The sequence below is a fragment of the Microcaecilia unicolor genome, chromosome 7, assembly GCF_901765095.1.
Source record: "Microcaecilia unicolor chromosome 7, aMicUni1.1, whole genome shotgun sequence".
NCBI lineage: Eukaryota > Metazoa > Chordata > Amphibia > Gymnophiona > Siphonopidae > Microcaecilia > Microcaecilia unicolor.
In genome coordinates this window covers 231,691,278-231,713,293 of record NC_044037.1, presented here as the reverse complement: position 1 = coordinate 231,713,293, position 22,016 = coordinate 231,691,278, and the positions used below count along the sequence as shown (strand labels likewise).

The following is a 22,016-nucleotide window of genomic DNA, read 5'->3' as shown; positions in this document are numbered from 1 at the left end:
ACGCCCAAATTGAGAAATTTAGGTCGACCTTAGAGATGGTCGTCCTTAGAGATGGTCGTCCCCGATTTTCGGCGATAATGGAAACCGAGGACGCCCATCTCAGAAACGTCCAATTCCAAGCCATTTGGTTGCGGGAGGAGCCAGCATTCATACTGCACTGGTCCCCCTCACATGCCAAGACAACAACCGGGCACCCTAAGGGGCACTGCAGTGGACTTCATAAATTGCTCCCAGGTGCATAGCTCCCTTACCTTGTGTGCTGAGCCCACCAACCCCCCCCCCCCAACCCACTACCCACAACTATACAACATTACCATAGCCCTAAGGAGTGAAGGGGGGCACCTACATGCGAGTACAGTGGGTTTCTGGTGGGTTTTGAAGAGCTCACATTTACCACCACAAGTGTAACAGGTAGGGGGGGATGGGCCTGGGTCCGCCTGCCTGAAGTACACTGCACCCACTAAAACTGATCCAGGGACCTGCATACTGCTGTCAAGGAGCTGGGTATGACATTTGAGGCTGGCATAGAGGCTGGCGAAAATATTTTTAAAGTTTTTTTTAGGGTGGGAGGGGGTTAGTGACCACTGGGGGAGTAAGGGGAGGTCATCCTCAATTTCCTTCGGTGGTCATCTGGTCAGTTCAGGCACCTTTTTGAGGCTTGGTCATAACAAAAAATGGACCAAGTAAAGTCGCCCAAGTGCTCGTCAGGGACGCCCTTCTTTTTTCCATTATAGGTTGAGAAGGCCCACGTATTAGGCACGCCCCAGTCCCGCCTTCGCTGTGCTTCTGACACGCCCCCGTGAACTTTGGTCATCCCCGCAATGGAAAGCAGTTGAGGACGCCCAAAATCGGCTTTCAATTATGCCGATTTGGGCAACCCTGGGAGAAGGACACCCATGTCCCGATTTGTGTAAAAAGATGGGCACCCTTCTCTTTCGAAAATAAACCTGATAGTCACCATTAGGGAATGAAATGTGGAAGAACTTTGGTTTCTTAGAATAAAAATTGGTTAAACTGGAAGATGTTAATGAGTTGCTTCTAAAAGGACATGTTTCTTTGTCATATAAGACTGAAGCACTTGAAAATGTGATGTCAAGAAGTAATCTTTGGTTAATTTTCTTAAGAACAATTTCACCTCAGGTTATGTGGAAGAAATACATTGTAGAACTTCTTTGGATTCTGGAAAATGTATTCCTGTCTTCTCCAAAGTGTATTACCTTCTCCACTTTAAAAAGAAAGGGCCTGAGTGAGGGGCGGGAATCTGGGTCACATAACTAAACCTTACTATAAAGAAGAAAAATCAACTCTTGCTACACTGATCAAGACAGGGTTTGTAGATTAGGACAGAGACTTTTTGTTAAGAGCTTTCTTTCGATATAAGGACTCTTTGTTTTGGGGTTTAAAAGTTAGAGTTTACCCAGATGTAGCTAAGGCCACCCAGAAAAGAAGAAGAGGATTTCTCCTTTAGAAACTTGGGGTACTACAGGTTGGAGCATTGTACTGGCCCAACATCCCCTGTAAATCTATAATGAAGTATAAATAGTAAGTATATCTTTTATGAGCCCTCACAGCTTACTAGGTTTCTGTCTTCTAGGGCTGCTGGAATTACATGTTAGTTCGTTTTTTCCTCCTCCCCTTTCTTGATTATTATAACGTGTGCTACCTGTAATGGAGTTATTTCATTCCTGCAACTTGTCTAGATCATCTTTTGGTCTTATATTCTTTATATTGTGGATTTGGAATAAGGCCTTAATACAGTGGACTCATAAGTAATCCTCCTTTGAACTGAATGATACGTAATATGTCCTTATGCATTGTTTTATGATGTATGCTGTTCTATAAACCTGAAACCTCTTATACCTTGTTCAGCCCACTTTGCTCCACAAAATGTATCTGGAGGACTGATTAAAAAGGTTTCAATCTGTTAAGTGGCTCTGGGAAAAATGCTTGATAAAGCATTCCCAAAGTTTCTAAACCATTTGGAACATTAGATAAGGAGCCAGGTTGGCAGGTCACTACCACAGGGAGATATGGGTGTTCGCTGGTTTCAATTTTAGTGCACATCCATTTTCCGGCCCCTTAATAAAATGCCCTTTTCCTAGATGTGGTAAAAAATGGCCCAGCATGTGCCCAAAAGATGCACTCGCACTACTGCAGGCCACTTTCACCATGGATTAGTAAAAGACCCCCTAACCTTCCATTGCACCAGGCACAAAAAAAGCTTAGATTGTGAGCCCTCTAGGGACGGAAAGTAACTGCATATAATGTGTACAGCACTGACTACATCTTACTAGATGTACTACAGAAATGACTAGTAGTAGTAAATTTAAGAAAAAAAGACACACCTAAAGCTGAAACTCAGAGTTTTAGAGGAAAAAAAATAGTAATTTTTGTACCACAAAAAAAATATATCATTTTTTTCTGAAAATATCTCTTCAAAATCAAATTCTTATCTAAATCGGAGGCCAAAGAAACCAGCAAGTGGACATAGTATTTATCGCATCCATTCAATTGTTCTTAACAATGCTTGGTTACCTAGACCTCTACAGTTCATTTACACCTCTATCAGGCGACCAAGCTGAGGTGCCACTTTGCTGTTATAATTCTTACTAACTGACATAAAACAACACATTCCAAGAGACTGTTGTTGAAATACCCTTTCCCCTGAGTGAAGCCCTTGTCTACTTCCCTACCTGGGAACCTGCAAATTCTGGATTCCCATGGTGTGTTCTAAATGTTTTTGCCAGCACAAAAGTACTGATTAAGAAAAAAAAAGATATGACCAATTCACATTAAATAACAGGCAATTCCCAGTTTTCTAATCCTAAATTTCACATAGAAGCTCACAGTAAAGTTTCACACTCACGACAAGCAGCTTCATCAGAGATATCGAGGCAGTCAGCATTGCCATCGCACTGGAATCTCTCCGCAATGCAGTGTCCACTGTTACACTGAAAATACCCAGGTTGGCAGGTTCTCATCTCTAAAGAAATGCATAATTACACATTAAAACCTATATATGTTCAATCCCAGTCTAGCACAGTGAGATCATTTTAAAACAGAGAAGGAACATTTTTACGCTAAAGGTTTCACCTTCGCGGTTTCCACAATTGCACTTAGATAAAATAAATTAGACCGAAAGATTGAACCATACCACAGTCTCTTTCATCTGAATTGTCTCCGCAGTCATTGTCATGGTCACATATCCAGCGGCTAGGAATGCAGTGCAGATTATCACAGCGGAATTCACTCTCTGTGCATTCACGGGGATCTTTGATTAAAAAAAAAAAATAGAATCAAGCTTGTCTGCATAAAAATCCAAACCAAGAGAACATTCAACATCCAAGTCTTGCTTATTATGATTCTTCAAGGAGAATTAATTAGTTATGCATATAAACTACAGATATGGTTACAAGTAGTCTGTTTTCCATTGTAGACCATATAAAAGCCATCATCATTTACTTTGTGTGTGTTATTTCCTGATCTCATTGTGGAATATCGTGTGCTCTTTTAGTTGTACTGAGGGAGTGTGTTCCATGCTGCTGTACATTAATGGAACCATACATCTTACAGAGAAAAATATAAAGACAAGGTTTCAATATTCATAGCCAAGCTGAAGGCTTCTAGAGACCATGCTGTCATCAGCAGAAAACTTGTGGCTTCCTCTTAGGCCCCTAAATATCTCTCTTCCACCAACAGATTCCACGAAGACCTTGAAGCTATGGGAAAAATTGCAAATCCCCACCCAGCCCCAACACACGTCTCATCCTATGGGTGGCTGCTCTGTAGCCACTGGAAGACTTGGGGCTCCCTGCCTGGCCCAAACTCATTTTTCTCCTACCCCGTGACTCTCCTGCAGCTACTGAAATAAAGTATAGCTCTTACCCAAGCCCAAGCATGCTTCTTTCCCATCAGTACTCCTCCATTTAGCAAGCTATGTCACACTCTTAGCCCCTGTTCTATATAGTCACAACTGTTGCTGTAGCTTGTCCCTCTTTTTCCTGCCATTCCCACTGGCTCCTGCAATGGTTCCACTTCTGTTTTTAAAGACCTCTGGCAGCTGCAGCCTCCAGTCTTTAGATGTACTACAACAGCCACCTATCTTCCAAGTTCAATACTACTTCCTGCAGGAACCTGCCTACATCACGGAGTGATATCAGTGCCTGCTCGACCCATCCTGATAGGTTGTTTTCTATTTTCCCTTCATCATGTTATGAGGTCACATTATATAGCAGTTTCTTAAAAGACCACCTAAAATTCTTGCTGTATTCTAGGAGTACTCACTGCAGTTCCGTTCATCTGACTCATCTCCGCAGTCGTTATCCCCATCACACTTCCAACGCAGAGGGATGCAGCGATGATTGTCGCATCGAAAATCTCCCAGTGGATCGCATGTCATCTCCTCTGCAATACATAATTTATGCTGAAGATATGTTGCCAAATGAGTTTCTTGGAATCTAGTTCCTTAACTCAGTAGGTAGAGAATACAAAGCACTATTAGCCTTATTTGCTAGAAACATAGGAAATGATGGCAGATGAAGATTACACTGTATAGCCTATCTAATCTGCCAATCCATAGCATCTACTAAGCTCTGAAATTCCTTTCTCTTCCTTAGAGATCCTCTGTGGTTGTCCCATGCTTTTTTGAAGTCAGATACCCCCGATATTCAAAACCATTTAACTGTCCAGGAACGGCACCTGCCTGGTTAAATGGCACATAACTGACTATCCAGCAATATTCACCAGGAGATAGCTGACTATGCACCACTGAATATAGTTAGCGGCTAGGAGATAACCAGTTATACTGTGCGATATAGCTGGCTATCCCCGAATAGTTAGCACATAGCCGGTTGTTGTAAGTGGCCACATTGGGCCATGTAAACAGCTGGAATATCATTGGCTGGTTTAAACTTAATCAGCTATCTCTGAATATTAACCTAGCTGGTTAAGTTTAAACAAGCCAAAAATAAACCAGATATTCAATGCCGGTCACTGGAAACGGTTCGGCATTGAATATCCAGGCTGACCACCAATCGCTGGAGTTATAGCCCTCCTGCGGTCTAAATATTGGCCCCATATGGTCTTCTTCTTCACCACCTTTGCTGGGAAGCTGCTCCAAGCATCCCCCACCCTTTCTGTAAAGAAATATTTCATCAGCTAACTCCTGAGTCTATCCCCGTTCACTTGTGTGTTCTGTGACCACTCATTCTTGATTCCTTTCAATTAAAAGAAGCTTGTTTCATGTGCCTTTATGTTACAGATGTATTTCAATATCTCTCTATTGCTATCTTCCTTTCCTGCCTTTCTTCCAAAGCATGTGACAAAGACCACTGATCATCTTAGTATCTGCTCTCTAGACAAACTCCATCCTGTTTATATCTTTTTGAAGGTGCAGTCTCCAGAACTGTACACAGTACTCTAAAAGAGGTCTCTCTGAAAAAAACAAGACTTATACAGAGACACTATCACCTCTTTTTCCCTGCTGGCCATTTCACTTCCTTATGCACCCAGGCATTCTTTTGGCTTGTGCAGCTGCCTTTTCTACATGTTTGGCCACCTTAAGATCCTCAGGTACAATCAACCCCAGGTCCTGATCATTTTTCATGCACATAAATACTTTACTCCTTATACTGAACTGCTTCTTTTGGATTTTGCAGCCCAAATGCATGACCCTGCATATTTCAGCATTAAATCTTAGCTGCCAAATTCTTGACCATTCTTCAAGCTTTGCGAGATCCCTCCTCATGTTATCCATACTTTGAACTTTAGACAAAAATGTTCATACAACCCCATATACGTTCAGTTGAAGCATTTCCTATACTTACCACAGCCTTGCTCATCACTGTTGTCTCTGCAGTCATCATATCCATTGCATACAGCCCAAAATGGTACACAGCGATAGTTTGTTTTACAGCTGAATTCTGTGTGATTATCACAGCGATAAGCAGGGCCCACTAAAATGCAAGGTAACTTTGTCAAGACATATACATAGCAATTCAGTAAACTAGGTGCTCATATTCAAGTGTGTGTTATGCATGTAAATGTTTATAATAATGATGTATATGCTAGTATGTGCACACATACATATATAAATGCCAATATTCTGCTTAGGCACTATTCTTCAACTGGGAAAGCAACAAAAATACAGAAGAACAAAGACCTCGCAGAGAAAATCACACTCAGGAGATAGTGAAGGTGATGCAATGAGACGATGATGCTGTATGGTCTAGAAGAGTTATTGAACAGCACTACAACTTGACTCACAACTTGATTCGACACGGCCGTGTTTCGGCCCAATGAACTGCCTCAAGAGTCTTCTTGTGTTATGTAGATAGATCTGCCTTTGTCTCTTGTGCTGCAGAGTGTGCTGGAGAGAGAGTTACTTATGTTATCACATAGGTGATACCTATGTTTTATACCTAGTGGTATTTGCAGTGAGCGTGCTGCGCTATTAGTAGATTTCCCGCCTTTTTTGTGTACTACAAAAACAGGATTTGATACATGCCATCATAATGAGAGACACAGGCAGACCTATCTACATAACACAGGAAGACTCCTGAGGCAGGCCACTGGGCCAAAACATGGCCGTGTCGATTTGAGTCAAGTTGTAGTGCTGTTCAATAAATCATCTAGACAGAAAAAACAGCACCACGGGCCTTTAAAAATGGAACACAATTCTTTAATGAATGAGCCTTGACAAAAAAGACCCGACACGGGCCGTGTTTCGGTGACTAGCACCGTGTCGGGTCTTTTTGTCAAGGCTCATTCATTAAAGAACTGTGTTCCATTTTTAAAGGCCCGTGGTGCTGTTTTTTCTGTTTGGACTTTAGTTTGTACTTCGTTCCCTTTCTTTTGTTATATCCAATAAATCATCTAGACCATAGAGCATCATCGTCTCATTGTGTCATCTTCGCTGTCTCCTGAGTGTACTATTCTTCAACTACTAGCTTAATTTACATACCATGTATTTGCCAAGGGATGTACATAGGGGCAGAGTATGGGTGTAACTTATAGAATACTCTATTGGGCTCCTTTTACCAAACTGCGGTAAAATGTGGCCTTAGTGTGCCCTTATGCAGGTCATTCCCACATGCTAAGGACATTTTTACTGCTAGAATAAAATGACTATTCCTAATAATGGCCACGTGCTAATTTTCCCATTAGTGAGTGAGCCTCTATCACCACCTATTTTATAGGTGGTAAGAACCTGCTCGCTAAACCTGTGCTAATCAGTTAGTGTGCAGTAATGCCCATGCACTAACCAATTATATAGTAACATAGTAAGTGATGGCAGATAAAGACCTGAATGGTCCAACCATTCTGCCCAACAGTCACATTCATTCACAATTCAAGATTAAATCAACAATGAACGTGATACTATATACTTAATCATGGTCCTTCTTTGGTGTTTCTGGAACATAGACCATAAATGTTAGCCCGGCTCTGTCCTTATGTTCCAACTACTGGAATTGCCGTCAAAGCCCACTCCAGCCTATCCAAATCCGTCTTGTTATTTGCGGGACACAGACCATAAAAGTCTGCTTGGTACTCGGGACTGGTGTTAGGGGAGGGCAAACAGGGCAGCTGCTCTGGGCCCCACAGCTCCAGGGACCCCATGGTCCGGGCATCTCTTCCCCCTTCTCCCCATTACGGTCCATCATCTCCTCCCTTTCCCTCACCTTCCCGGTCTTCTTTAAACATCAATTTCCCTTCTCGGAGGGGCCACAGTGCGGCAGCCATTCACAAAAACTGTCTGTGACTGCCCCAAGGCTTTTCCTCTGCTGTGATTCACCTCCATCTGAAGCAATTTCCTGTTTCTTCCTGGCAGATCGCGGCAGAGTGAAGCTTTGGGACAGCCGCAGGCAGCTTGTGAAAATGGTTGCCACGCTGAGGCCCCTCTGAGAAGGGAAACTGATATTTAAAGAAGGCTGGGAAGGTGAGGGGAAAGGAGTTAGACGGACCATAGTGGGGAGAAAGGGAAGAGATGCCCGGACCACTGGGCCCCCCTGGAGCTGTTAAGTTAGCTTTTCTGTTTTTAGAGCTTACTGGCTTCTTTACTAATATTGTATAGAATGGATTATTTTATTTATTATTTATTTATTTATTATATTGTATCCCGCACTTTCCCACTAAAAGCAGGCTCAATGCGGCTTACATAGTAATAGGTAACACAGAATTTTGTTATGTAATGTAGGAAATTAAGTATAACATAATAGAAGGATGGATGGGTAGTAATAGGATGGGTAGGTAGGTAGAGAACAGTGAGTGTGATACATTTTTGTAATTTTTTTATTGTAAACATTTCTACTACTATTTTAGGCTCTAAGGGCCCTGATTAGATTTTAATTTGACAACCGTTCTGTTATGGTGTAGAAGCATTGTGGCTGTGTTTCTTTTTTGTCCTATGTTTAATCTTTGTGTGCCCTTTTTTAAAATCATGATTGAGGATGTCTTAATGGTCTTATATTTACACTTTCTTAGCGATTATGGGTAGCCTTAATATTTTACCTTTAATTTATTTTAATGTTTTAATTAATTCATAATCATATTGTTAATATCTTTTGATATTCAAATGCTTTAAATTGCACACTTGCTAGTAGTTTTAATGTTTCTATGTTATTTAAGATACAGACTCTCTTTAGTTTGAGTTGCTATGGATTTTGAGATCAAAATGTAACTGTAAAGAGTGATATTATATAGTATGTTTAATTTAGAGACTACTTTGCAATTATTGCACCATGCCTGTAAACTATAACACTCAATTTTTCATTTGCGATGTTCCAGGGGATATTTATTTGATATTTACTCTGTTTTGAAGTTGCAATGTGTGTTTTTCATGCTTTGCATGTTTTTTTTGCACTTGGATATTCTTTAGCTTTTATTGTATGTAACATTACTTATATTTAGTTTAAACATATATGTATTCTTTGTAACATTCTTTTGTATTATGTTTGTGGTTGAGAAGGAGTCCACAAATTGAAGTCGTTGATATTTTATATGCTTATTTTATTTTGATATCTTTGTGATTTGAGTTTTATTATTTGTGTTTTAATTTTTACATGTGTGGTAGTAATGGCAGGTGAGAAGATCAGGGGCAGAGGGGGCAGAGGGGGCAGTGAGGAGAGGGGATCAGAGGCCCCCTCATTAATTTCTGCCCTGGGCCCCAACATGTCTAAAACCGGCTCTGCCTGCACTATCCTCACATTCCAAATTACTGGAGTTTCCATCAAAGATCTCTCCAGTCCATCCTAAACCAGATTGCTATATGCGGGACTCAGACCATACAAGCCAGCCCAGCACCAGCCTTAGCTGAAATGGCCAGAGTTGCCATCTAAGCACCACTTGACATGCAAACACATATGCAATCATTTAAGTTTTGTTTTTTATACCACTGATTTTCTAATTATAGATCCTCTGTGTTGATCCCACATCTTTTTGAATTCCGCCACAGCTTTTTTCTCTATCACCTTTCTCAGGACGGCATACCAGGCATCAACCACCCTCGCCATGAAAAAGAATTTTCTGACATTACTCCTAAATCTACCACCCTACAATCTCAATTCATGTCCTCGAGCTTTACCATTTTCCCTTCTCCAGAAAATATTTGTTTTTATATTAATACCTTTCAAGTATTTAAATGTCTGTATCATATCTCTCCTGTCCCTCCTCTCCTCTAGGGTTTTCATGTTCAGATCTTCCAGTCTCATATGTCTTTTGGCGCAAGCCCCAGATCATTGTTAATGCAGAACATGCCCATTCTCCACCCACAGACCCACCCCCCCAGTGCGTGCACACATCTTCAAATTAATAAGTACATAAGTATTGCCATACTGGGACAGACTGAAGGACCATCAAGCCCAGCAACCTGTTTCCAACAGTGGCCAATCCAGGTCATAAGTACCAAGCAAGATCCTCAAAAAGTACAATACATTTTATGATGCTTATCCCAGAAATAAGCAGTGAATTTTCCTCAAGTCCATCTTAATAATGGTCTATGGCCTTTTACCTTAGGAAGTCATCCAAATCTTTTTAAAACCCAGCTAAGCTAACTGCTTTTACTACATTTTCTGGCAATGAATTCCAGAGTTTAATTACACATTGAATGAAAAAATATTTTCTCAGATTCATTTTAAATGTACTATTTTGTAGCTTCATTGCGTGCCCCCTAGTCCTAGTATTTTTGGAAAGAGTAAACAAGCAATTCACGTCTACCCGTTCCACTCCACTCATTATTTTATAGACCTCTATCATATCTCCCCTCAGCCGTCTTTTCTCCAAGCTGAAGTGTTCTAGATGCTTCAGCCTTTCCTCATAGGGAAGTCACCCCATCCCCTTTATCATTTTCGTCATCCTTCTCTGTACCTTTTCTAATTTCACAATATGTTTTTTGAGATGTGGCGACCAGAATTGAACACAGTATTCAAGGTGCGGTCACACCATGGACCGATACAAAGGCATTATAATGTCCTCACTTAGGTATAATTAGACAAATATGTAAAATGTATTGATACATGACATGATGCTTGTTCTATAATTACCAAATCACAGTACTCCAATATAATGAACTGTATGGGAAGGGGGCTGAGCTCCTGTAAACAGTAAATGCCATAAGTACAATCAATTAAAATGCATATAATTCAGGATTTTAAATTAAAATGATAATTTATGTGTGTTAAATGCAGAGGTGCCAAGAGTGAACCATTCAAAGAGTGAGACTGTAGGACAGTGACATTTCCTCAGATGATGCATCCAGGGTATAAATTTGCTTTGCAAATGAAAAAAAAAAAGCAGCATCAAATGATACGCTCTTTTCTTGGAGCCTCTGGAAGGATACAGACACAGTGGAAACAATATAGATGAATTCTCAGTGCTGAAAAGTGCACTCACAGTGGCTAAAAGAATGCACTCAGAGCACATGGACTTGTAGGTACAGCAAAATAGGATGGGGCAGGGGGGAGGCGGTATGCGGGAAAATGTGCTCTGATTTCTAATTCCTGAAATCTGGGCCATTTGGCTTTTCTTCTCTTAAGCATGTCTCTCATGAAAGCAGTGAACAGTATCAGATTTCTGGCACTGAGGATCGAGTGAATGAGAGAAGGGGCTCAAGGAATGTGAGAGCGAGAGAGCCTTCAAATGATTGTGACGCACTTCTAATTTCTGTAAATACAGGAAAGTATCCATGCAGGTGGAGTTCAGTAAATGGCACAGGGATGATCTGTGCTAAGCTAGAATTCTGCAAGTGTGTGCTGCGCAGAACAACATTTACAGAATACTAGCTTAGCATGATTCTTGTGCCTAACTTTGAGCGTGAGAACTTATGCCTGCCAAAAGCTGGTATAATTGTTGGCATTTTATTTGCTATTCTCTAAAAAAACTTATCAAAATATTATAAAATATTATAGAAAATTTTGTACAAGAATCAGAGAGAAAAGTCTTTTAATTACTCACCCACCAGCACAGCATCAGACATCAGTTTCAAGGTATAACAAAACTTACAAAATCTAACATCAGTACCTCTGGTAATTAGAAGTCATTAGACTATATAAAGAAGAGAAAAAAAAGGAAAAAGAGTTTGTTCCTCATACAAAGGTCACAGAACAGAGAGAAAGCAGAGAAAGAAAGAATGAATGAAAGAAAGAAAGATTCTTAGATATAGAGAATTAGTTTCTATGAAGGGGTGGAAGTGCACCCCTTCGGGAAAAAACCATAGGCCATTGGACGGATCTGAAACTCTCTCCAAGCATGCCTAGTTTTTCAGAGTTCCTTTGTCTGCAGCATGGTTTTATAAGCTGTGGTGAGCATCCACCTCTCCTCTACCCTGGACCAATCATAGGTGCTGCATATGGGCTGGAGACTTGTAATTGGGACTTTCATATGTGCTGGAAGCTTGCAATTGGTCCTTGCCATACCTTTTCTCAGAAAATTACTTTTGTAACAGGATATATGAGGTATCTGAGTTGCCTTAGCAACATGAGGCCCCATCAGAGCATGTGACCAGCCAGAAATTCCTTTATGTGGCTGATAGGAAAAGAGAGATGGGGGTGGGAAATAATGCAGTATACCTGAAGTAAAACCTTAAAGCTTATAGCTAAAATTATAGACACACCCAACTAATGGAAGTCAAGCACATAAATGACATTATTCTATCACACTGTGCCAAATTCCTAGACCCACCCATGCCTCTACCATAGCCACATCCCTTTTGGAGTTTCACTCTATGAAATTTAAGGGTGCATGTTACAGAACAGAGTGCGGAGCAGATCAGTGCATAATTCCTAATTACAACCATTAAGTGTCTGTTAATACTAGTATTGATTGTTAACACTTAGTTAGCTAATTAGTTTGCACACAATTTGTGATCTGCACCCAAATTTGTGCTCCCAACTTTGGGTGACCTATATAGAATCTGGAGAACAGTGTGGGAGGTCAAATTAATAATAATGTCCGAATTTATTTAAAAAAAAAACCCAAATAACTACTTCTACCCCTATTAATTGCGGAGACTTTGGGGAAGTTACCAAAGCCCTCACACCACAAAGATCTGATATATTGAGTGCGTTCCCCTTCTGTGCCTGTAATTGCTTAATACACTTTGGTAATAACCACCAAAGTAGAGGAACGAGGACCACTACACAGATAATAAGTCAAACAATAGAGTAATGTGGTCAACAGGACACTTCCAAACTCACTAGGAAGATGGTAATAGTTGTATTCAGTTTATTTGTTTATTTGTATTTCATAAACTCCTGGAGCAGGCACTGTGGCTACAACACAGTGCCATGTCGAGTCGCTAAATTTTATGAAATAAAATGAATACAACTACTACCTTCTTTCTGGTGTGTTTGGAAGTGTCCTGTTGTCCACATTACTCCATTGTTTGACTTAATACACTTTGACCCATGATGTGGTGGTGTTTTTAAGAGATGCAAAACTTACTGCATTCATGGAATGGCTCATCAGAATGATCCCCACAATCATTATCCACGTCGCATTTCCAGCTCTGTGGGATGCAGCGGCCATTATTGCATCGAAACTGTCCGGGACGGCAGGTGCGGCTAGCACAGTGGCTGCTCTCTTCATCTGAGTTATCTCCACAGTCATCCTCTGTATCACACTGCCACGCTTCAGGAATACAGCGTCGATTAGCGCACTGCCACTGATGAGTTTCACACTGGTGGTTGACTGAACAAAGCAAACACTGTAATTAGATATTTCATTGTAGGCACATTATTGTTTTATTTGCCTATTGCTGACTGCATCTTAACCAAAGAAAATATACATTGGGGGTCAAGTTATAACTGGACACTGCAATGTAGGTGCCTTGTTGCCACATGCTGAGCAATTCTCTAACTCGTCTGATGCCATGATTCCATTATAGAATACTAGAGTAAGTTGGCATCAGTGCGCCTACATTTTGGCATTCTTGCTTATGCCATGTCAATGCTAGGTGTAAATGGTTGCGCCTGAGTGCGGCAAGCTACATTCTTATCATATTCTATAAGTTATGCACATAAGCTAGAGACATGCCTATGTCACTCCCTTGCTCCCCTATGTGTACACTCCCTTGCAGTGACAAAGTAGCACCTACGTGTGAAATTTCTGGGCACCCATGGACATAAGATATGCATAACTGCGTGTACCCAGTTATAGAATTGTCATTTGTGCTGAACAACTTCGGCAGTAGACTAATGTTTAAAATTTAAGGGATCAGAGTAGGATAATTTTAAGATATTTTACATGATTTTTTGACATATATGAGGAATTAAACCAAACAAAAAATATCTAGTTTACTTTTTCAATGAAGAAGTCACTAGATTGGATTAAAACCATATATCGATTAAAAAAAACCCTATTAATTACTGATAAGGTGGCTATATACATTTAAACATTAGAAAAGCATAGGTTCTTATACAGTCTGGATTTTGAAACGCACCACACAAAATGGGGTCCTCATCTGATCCATCTAGGCAGTCCGACAGAGCGTTACAAAGAAATGGGAGCTAGTGCAGTTCCCCTCATTACACTGGAAACTGTCCCACTCGACAGAGCCGCAGCGGACAGATGAGGGCTCATCAGAACCGTCCCTGCAGTCCCTTTCTCCATCACATTTCCACCAGATGGGAATACACCTGTAGAACACACAGCAGTTATTCCTGCTCAACCCCTGTAAAAAATATTTTTGCAAAACCAGCATCCATTGCCTGTATTTCAGAGCAGAAAAGGCTTAGATACAGGGATTTTTTTTCAGCCCAGAAGTGCTAGTATTGTTTTTGAAATGAACTTCTGAATGAATGAATGAATGAATGAATGAATGAATGAATGAATGAATGAATGAATGAATGAATGAAGGTTTTGCCAGTAAGGGAACAACCCCTGATGCAATATTCAAAACATATTCATGTTGGGAGGTTGTCTGACAGCTGGTTCAAGATAAGTTTTCTGACTTTTTACATACTTTTTGAGGTAACAAACAGCGAAGAGGGCCACAGATGAACAACCAGACAATTCCAGATAGGTGAGGTAAGCAAACTTTAATTCTGCCCCGCTTTCTCTTCCTCACTTCCATCCAGCATGTGCCTCTCTCTCCTCCCCACTCTCCATCCATCATCTGCCCCTCTGTCTCCCCACTTTCATCCAGCATGTGCCCCTCTGTCCTCCCCACTTCCATCCAGTGTCTGCCTCCTTCCCAACACCCCTGCCACCGATGCTGCTTCCCCAAATAGCTAGTAGCAGCGGCAAAATAAATACAAACATCGTGGGGCTGCAATATATACCCACGGCTGCCTGCTCTGCTTCACAACAAGAAGTGATGTCAGAGGGGGCAGAACCAGCAGCCAAGGGTATGTACAGTGCAGCCCCGCGATGTATGTACTTTGTTTTGCCACCACTGCTGCTGCTAATTTGAGAAAGCAGTAGCAGCGGTGGATGGAGCAGTTCTCACTGGTTTGCACAGTGGGTTAGGATGGCTGTGCAGCCTCTTACCAGTAGGCATGTGGCCACGCAGCCACATAGCTTAAAGGGGACAGTGGTTGAGCACCCCAATGCCATTGTTTAGTGACAATTCTATAATGAAGCATTCCCGACATCTAGTCCCATCGGGTTTTAGATATGCACGATGAATATTCATGAGTTAGATTTGCATGCAATGAAGCAGTGCTTGCAAATCTATCTCATGCATATTCATTGTGGATATCCTGAAAACCCAATGGGATTAGGGTGCCCTGAGGACTGGGTTAGGAATGGCTGCTATAATGGCTTTCTTGTGCCAAGAGTCCATTATAGAATAGTAGAGTAAGTCAGGATTGGTGCACCTAAAGTTAAGCACCAACAGTTATACCAAATCCATAGCAGTTATTAAGTGTTGGCCCCTAATTGTGGAATCAACAAGCACAAAAGAACAAAAAACCTCCACACAGGTCAATGCAAGCAGGCAAACACAGCGAAGGTGACACAAAAGATATGTAGAAAAAACGGCCAGCAGACTCAAAGAGTTCACATCAGAAGTTTTATTCAAAAATATGCATTGGACTTGACACGAATCGTGTTTTAGCCATGAGGGCCTGCCTCAGAAGTCCCTGTCTAGTGCAAAAGTTGAACTTCTCTGCATTCTATAGCATCTGAAAGAAATGACCTAGCATCTGGTGTAACAAACACAGGAGCACCCACCTCTAAATTGGAGCAAAATGTTGTAACAAACACAGGAGCGCGCACTTCAATTTAGATGAATGAACGTTTTTTTTCTACATCATCTTTTGTGTCACCTTCGCTTGTTTGCCTGCTGGCATCTAATTGTGCCCTGAAGTTCATGTAACTTATAGTGTTCTATAATCTTATAGTCAACGTTCCATGGCTGGTTGGGTTCGTAACATCCTGACGTCAGCAAGCCTCCAGTGTTCCATTCCCTCTCACTGTCCCGCCCTCGCGTAAAGACAAAATGACATCAGAGGGCGGAACAGTGAGAGGGAAGGGAACGCTGGAAGCGAGCTGACATCAGGATGTTACGAACGCAAGCAAGACAAGTGAAGGAAACGGAACGCTGGACATGGGGGGAAGGACAGAATCGAGGGACATCAAGGTGAGGGGAGGGCAGGGCAGAGGAGAATCGACATGGATGGGATGGGAGGCGAGGAGAGAATCGTGGGACACGGATGGGAGGGCAGGGCAGAGGAGAATCACTGGAAATGGAGGGGATGGGAGGCGAGGGAAGAATCGTGGGACACGGAAGGGAGGGCAGGGCACAGGAGAATTGCTGGACATGGAGGAGAGGCAAGGGCAGAGGACAATCGCTGGACATGGAGGGGAGGCCAGGGCAGAGGAGAATCGATGGACATGGATGGGATGGGATGGGAGGAGAGGAGAGGAGAGAATCAGGGGACATGGATGGGAGGGCAGGGTAGAGACGAATCCTGGACATGGAGGGGATGGGAGGAGATGAGAGAATCACGGGACAACGGAGGAGAGGGCAGGGTAGAAAACAATCGCTGGACATAGAGGGGAGGCCAGAATCCTGGGATACGGAGGGGAGGGCAGGGCAGAGGAGGATCGCTGGAAATGGATGGGAGGTCAGAATAGCGGGATACAGAGGGGATGGGAGGGGAGGGAAGAATCGCTGGACATGGAGGGGAGGGCAGTGGAGAGGAAGAAATCCCTTCGATGAGAACCTTAAAAACATAATCACCATTACAAGACAGCCTTGGCTAGTGCCCGTTCATTTTTTTTTTTTTAGAAACGGGCCTTTTTTACTAGTATTCTATAAGTTATGTATGTAGTATTCTAGATACACACCCCTGACCCGCCAATGCTTATGCCTCCTTGCACTTTTATGCTATGTGATATAGCAAATGTGTTATAGTATAGCGCCTGGCACTTGTGCATGCCACTGTCAATTAGTGGCACTTGCTATTATTCTGCATCTTATAAGCACAATTAGGTGTCAATTATAGAATTGCCCTTAACAAGTGGCATTAGCTGCAATGAAGGCATCAAGAATGCCATGAAAATAGTCATGTGTCCCTGCTCATTTAAGAAAAATCGGGAATTCCTGAAACAGATACAAATGAAAATACGAGGAATTTACCTTTCAATATCTGCACAGAGGAACTGGGTGCTGGTGCATGAGGGCTGGCACCTTGCGCTGGACCAAACTGCACAATCTGAAAGTTGTCTGGACATTCGCAGCTATAACCGAGCCACCAGCTTTAATGAGGCAGAGATGGGAGCATCCACCATTATTGGAACCACAGGGGTTATTTACTGTTAAAAACAAGAAGGTAAGATAAACACTGAGAGGGCACAGACAGGGCATATAGATTAATCCACAATAGGGAATGATGCAATATTCTTGGGCAGCAACGATAAATATGAAATTAGAGAAAATGATAAAAACCTTTTTGATACCTGGGCCCTTTGCCATACAGAAACTAATCTTTCTAAAGACCACCTCGCTGCATGTAGCATACACTCTACCATGTGCTCGGTGGTCCATGTATTCATTTACATGGTAGCACAGTTGTACATTTCCTGAACATGTGAACTGAGGAAAAACTGGGAGAAAAAGGGAAGGAATGGGAAAATGGGAAACAGTACATGGCATATATGTACCTGTATTCATATTCTTTCTAGAACAGTTATAAAGAAATCTGTTTCGCAAGCAAATTACGAAGACAGACATATTTCTGTAAACTGTTTGACATGATCCTACCTTAAAGATGTTTCAGTGAGGTAAATAAATCACAGAGGGGGCCCTTTTGCTACAGCTTAGCATGTGCTAATGGACATTATAACCACCTAATTCTATAAAAGTCACCAAAAATTATATGTGCAAATTTGGGTGCCCACCGAATTTGTGCACAAACTTTATTTGAATATGTGCTAATTAGTGCCAATAATTGGCATTTAGCAATTATTAGCACTAATTAGATTTAATTGGACGTATGCATATAAATTTAGGTGCAGGCTCTGTGCCTAAATTTTATGTGTGAGGTAAAAAAAGGGGGAATAGAAATGGGAGGAATGGGGCATTCCTAGCATTTACGCACATTGTTATAGAATACAGAGAATGCACGCCTAATTTAGGTGTGTACATTGCACCACGTTTCAGTTGGTATAAATGGCTGCGTCTAAAGTTAGGTGCAATTCCTGGGTGTAAGTGATATTTTATAAACCAAACTTAACTTTAAACATTGCTTATAGAATAGTGCTTTTTTCAGCGCCAATTTTTAGGCGACATATATAGAATCTAGCTCTAAATGCTGCGCATCTTTTTTGATACCTATGGGCCATGTGACACTTAGCACATGCTAAGCTTTAGTAAAAGGGCTCCACAGATAAATAAATAAACAAACGAATAAATAAATAAATTCTAAAATGGCACCAGAATAGAAAGACCACAACAGTCACATTTGTCTTTTGTTTACTATGGGATCAATATTTAGAAGCTTCTCATTGCTAGACTTGCTTCTCTGGCATAGCACTCAGTTAGTTTCAGTCTTATCTTTCTAATCATGTCTATTCTGTCACCACATCCTTGGGTACCTCCACTCCCTATTCCTTTCCCTGTGGTCTTCCACAGGGCTCTGTCCTTGCCCCATTCTCTTTAACATCTTCCTTAATTCTATTTTTACTCTAATTCAGAATCATAACATCACAATCTTCAACTATGCTGATGATATCCTCTTACTCTCCTTTCATGATCCTGACTGCTTAGGCTTTACTGACATTCAATCCTATCTAGATACATTTCCTTCTTGGCTTCATGACAACCTTTTGATTCTTGGCCCTGCATGCTGGCTGACCGGTCATCCATCATCTCCAACTATCTCCCCTTCACTTCATAGCAGACCAGTTCCTTTGGTTACTTTGTTTGTTACCTTGGTGTCAATCTGGACCAGCAACTTTACTTCAGTCAACATATATCTAATGTTTCCAAGCTTTGCTTCCTCTCCTTATGCAGCTTTCACTCTATCCGTAAATACTTTGACTCACAAGCCTGAATAACTATCTTATATGCCACAGTTTTAACTCATCTAGACTACTGCAACATTATCTAAGCTGAACTTAGTTCTGTTTTATTTAAGCATCTTCATTCCATCTAAAATACTGCCATTCATGTCTATTGTCAAGTGAACAAATTTGATTGAGTAACTCCCCTTCTGAGTCAGCACCACTGGCTCCCTTTCCAATCCAAGGTCCTAATTTAAGATCATTCTGACCCATGAAATCCTCTCTGCATCAGCAAATTCTTACCTTTCTCTCATATCCCATATTGTCCTGTTCGCTCATTGTGCTCTACTTATGAATGTTGTCTGAGCATTCTGTCAGTTTTTATTCTGAATTTCAGTTCATGCATAATTCTGCCTTTAACTTTGTTGGCCCTCCATATGAAATTCTTTGCCTCCTGATATATGTAAACAGCCTTCCTACCTAATAAATTTAGGACCCTTTAAAAACTCAGCTTTTTCAACTACCTTCCAGGCTATCATGCTCTACTTCCTGACTGCTTGCCGTCCTACAGCAGTGGACTGGCGGACTGACTGAATTGTCTCTCTACCCCTCCCACTCCTTATCTTTCCTTTGATTGATGGAGTTCCTTTTCTCTTTCTTAATTAAACTGTAAACCGCCTTGAACATCCCTTCGAATGGCAAGTCAAAAGGGTTCACAACTTCCACAAAAGACGAAAGTTAACACACAAGGGTGGAGGCAAACGAATTCCAAGAGACCAGTCAGCCAAAGAGTAAGAGCATCAAGCTATTATTATCATTGTCTTTTAAATCATATTAATGTATACATGAAATTACTATGTGGAAAATTGATATGTCTGTGTTATTATAGTATCCATGTATATGTTAGAGTGAGTCTTTAGTGGATTTTAGCACAGAAATATTGTCACCATCAATATGTTTTTATAACTGTATCAGATGCTTTATTTTTATTTTTCATATTTATGTTTTTTTTTATATTTTTTGTATTACATTTTGTACTATTTTTTGTAATTTTTGTTTTCTCCCTTTGTTTTTGTGTATTTTAACCACATATTATACCACAATATGCAATATTCATATGCCTGCAGCTCTCTGAGCATCTAGGTATAGAATTCCTATTATCATTATAATATAGCTTCACCTTGACCCAGTATATATCATACTTTGATACAGTCACATTTTACAATATTGCCATATACCCATTTTAATTTACAATATGTTTTTGCATCACATACATCTTCAATACACCCCATTCTATTGCTCCGTTTTTTCATTTTTTGTTTCTCTCTGTGACATCTCCTTACTCACTGCCTTTTGACTTTTATTTTGGCGCATTTTTCCTCTCGGTTTGTTTGGTTCTTTTCGAGTCCTATCACTAGTCTGATGCAGGTACGGCTCCGTTTTTCTTTCCTTTGGGTCTGTGGGCTTTCTGCCCTAGCCTGTCTATCTTTGTTTCTTCAGGGTGCCAGTGTCAGCTCCTCCATCCTCCTCCCTCCTTTCTTCTCCACTGGTTTTTGGTGATTTTTCCTTCCCTTTTCCCCTCTCTCTCTCTCTCTCTCTCAATCTCTCTCTCTCTCTTTCTCTCTCTCACTCTCTCCCCTCCCTCTCCCTTTCCCCTTTCCTCTCCATCTCCCTCTCTCTATCCCTGCGGTGGTCCCCTTTCTTTCGAGTTCTCCTGGTGGTCCTCGTTTCACGGTCCAGTTCTGGTTCTTTTTCTTTTCAGTCATGCTCTCAGTCCTGAGCCTTCTGTCCATCAGAGCGTCTTTCCATTTTGGTTCATATGTTGTTTTTTCAGGGTTTCCCACTCTTTTTATTTTTCGCATTTTAATTTTCCTCTTTTTGCTTGTATTTTTGTTGTTGTTGTTGTTTTTGGTTTTCCCCAGCGCCTTATGATTATGCCTTTATATAGGCTCACTTGTTCTCAGCAGCACCGTTGCGACCTACAGTATTTTGGTACGTACAGTTCTGTCTCATTTTCACTGTGACTATGTTTGTATGCGCACCTTTATGCATGCCTCTTCCATAACTTCCTAGCTTTTCCGTGTTGCATAATAGTGAAGCATATTTTCTTTGAATAATGGTTTGTCCATCTTTCTAGATGGTAGCTTCCTTTAACACATCCACCCTAATATAAAATATATATTTTATATAACCACAATTTTTATATATAACCTCCCTCTGTTTGGTTACTGGGTTCCTTATTTTATTTTAATTTTATATTTTATATATAATATGATTTATTTTAGATATTATATACTATATATTATACTATCCAGCTTATAATCGAAAGACAAAAACGCCTATATTGCGACCTAAATCGGGAGATAGGCGTTTATCTCCCAAAAACGAATAACGCGGTATAATCGAAAGCTGAACTTGGACGTTTTCAACTGCACTCCATCGCGGAAGCGTACAAAGTTGACGGGGGCGTGTCGGAGGCATGGTGAAGGCGGGATTGGGGCGTGGTTATCACCCGAACAGAGATGGGCGCCTTCGCCAATAATTGAAAAAAGTATGCGTTTGTAGCTAGAATTTAGGGCACTTTTCCTGGACCCTGTATTTTCACGAATAAGGCCCCCAAAAGTGCCCTAAATGACCAGATTACCACCAGAGGGAATCGGGGATGACCTCCCTGACTTCCCCAGTGGTCACTAACCCCCTCCCACCACAAAAAATTATGTTTCACAACTTTTTATTTTCACCCTCAAATGTCATACCCACCTCCCTGGCAGCAGTATGCAGGTCCCTGGAGCAGTTGTTAGGGGGTGCAGTGGACTTCAGGCAGGTGGACCCAGGCCCATCCCTCCCCTACCTGTTACAATTGTGCTGCTTAATGCTTAGTCGTCCAACCCCCCCCCCAAACCCACTGTACCCACATGTAGGTGCCCCCCCTTCACCCCTTAGGGCTATAGTAATGGTGTAGACTTGTGGGCAGTGGGTTTTGAGGAGGATTTGGGGGGCTCAACACACAAGGGAAGGGTGCTATGCACCTGGGAGCTCTTTTACCTTTTTTTTTGTTTTTGTAAAAGTGCCCC

At 41.4% G+C, this 22,016-nt stretch overlaps 1 protein-coding gene across 1 annotated transcript in view; it reads right to left on the bottom strand.

Moving 5' to 3' along the window:
• LRP2 (LDL receptor related protein 2) overlaps window positions 1–22,016 on the bottom strand; it is a 334,494-nt gene that overhangs the window by 84,222 nt on the left and 228,256 nt on the right. Inside the window, exons 50-54 of the mRNA XM_030210857.1 lie at window positions 12,937–13,182; window positions 5,826–5,954; window positions 4,285–4,404; window positions 3,155–3,271; window positions 2,867–2,983 (exon numbers count right to left, since the gene is read on the bottom strand). Of these exons, the coding sequence (XP_030066717.1) occupies window positions 2,867–2,983; window positions 3,155–3,271; window positions 4,285–4,404; window positions 5,826–5,954; window positions 12,937–13,182 (729 nt within the window). The remainder of the gene's footprint in view (window positions 1–2,866; window positions 2,984–3,154; window positions 3,272–4,284; window positions 4,405–5,825; window positions 5,955–12,936; window positions 13,183–22,016) is intronic.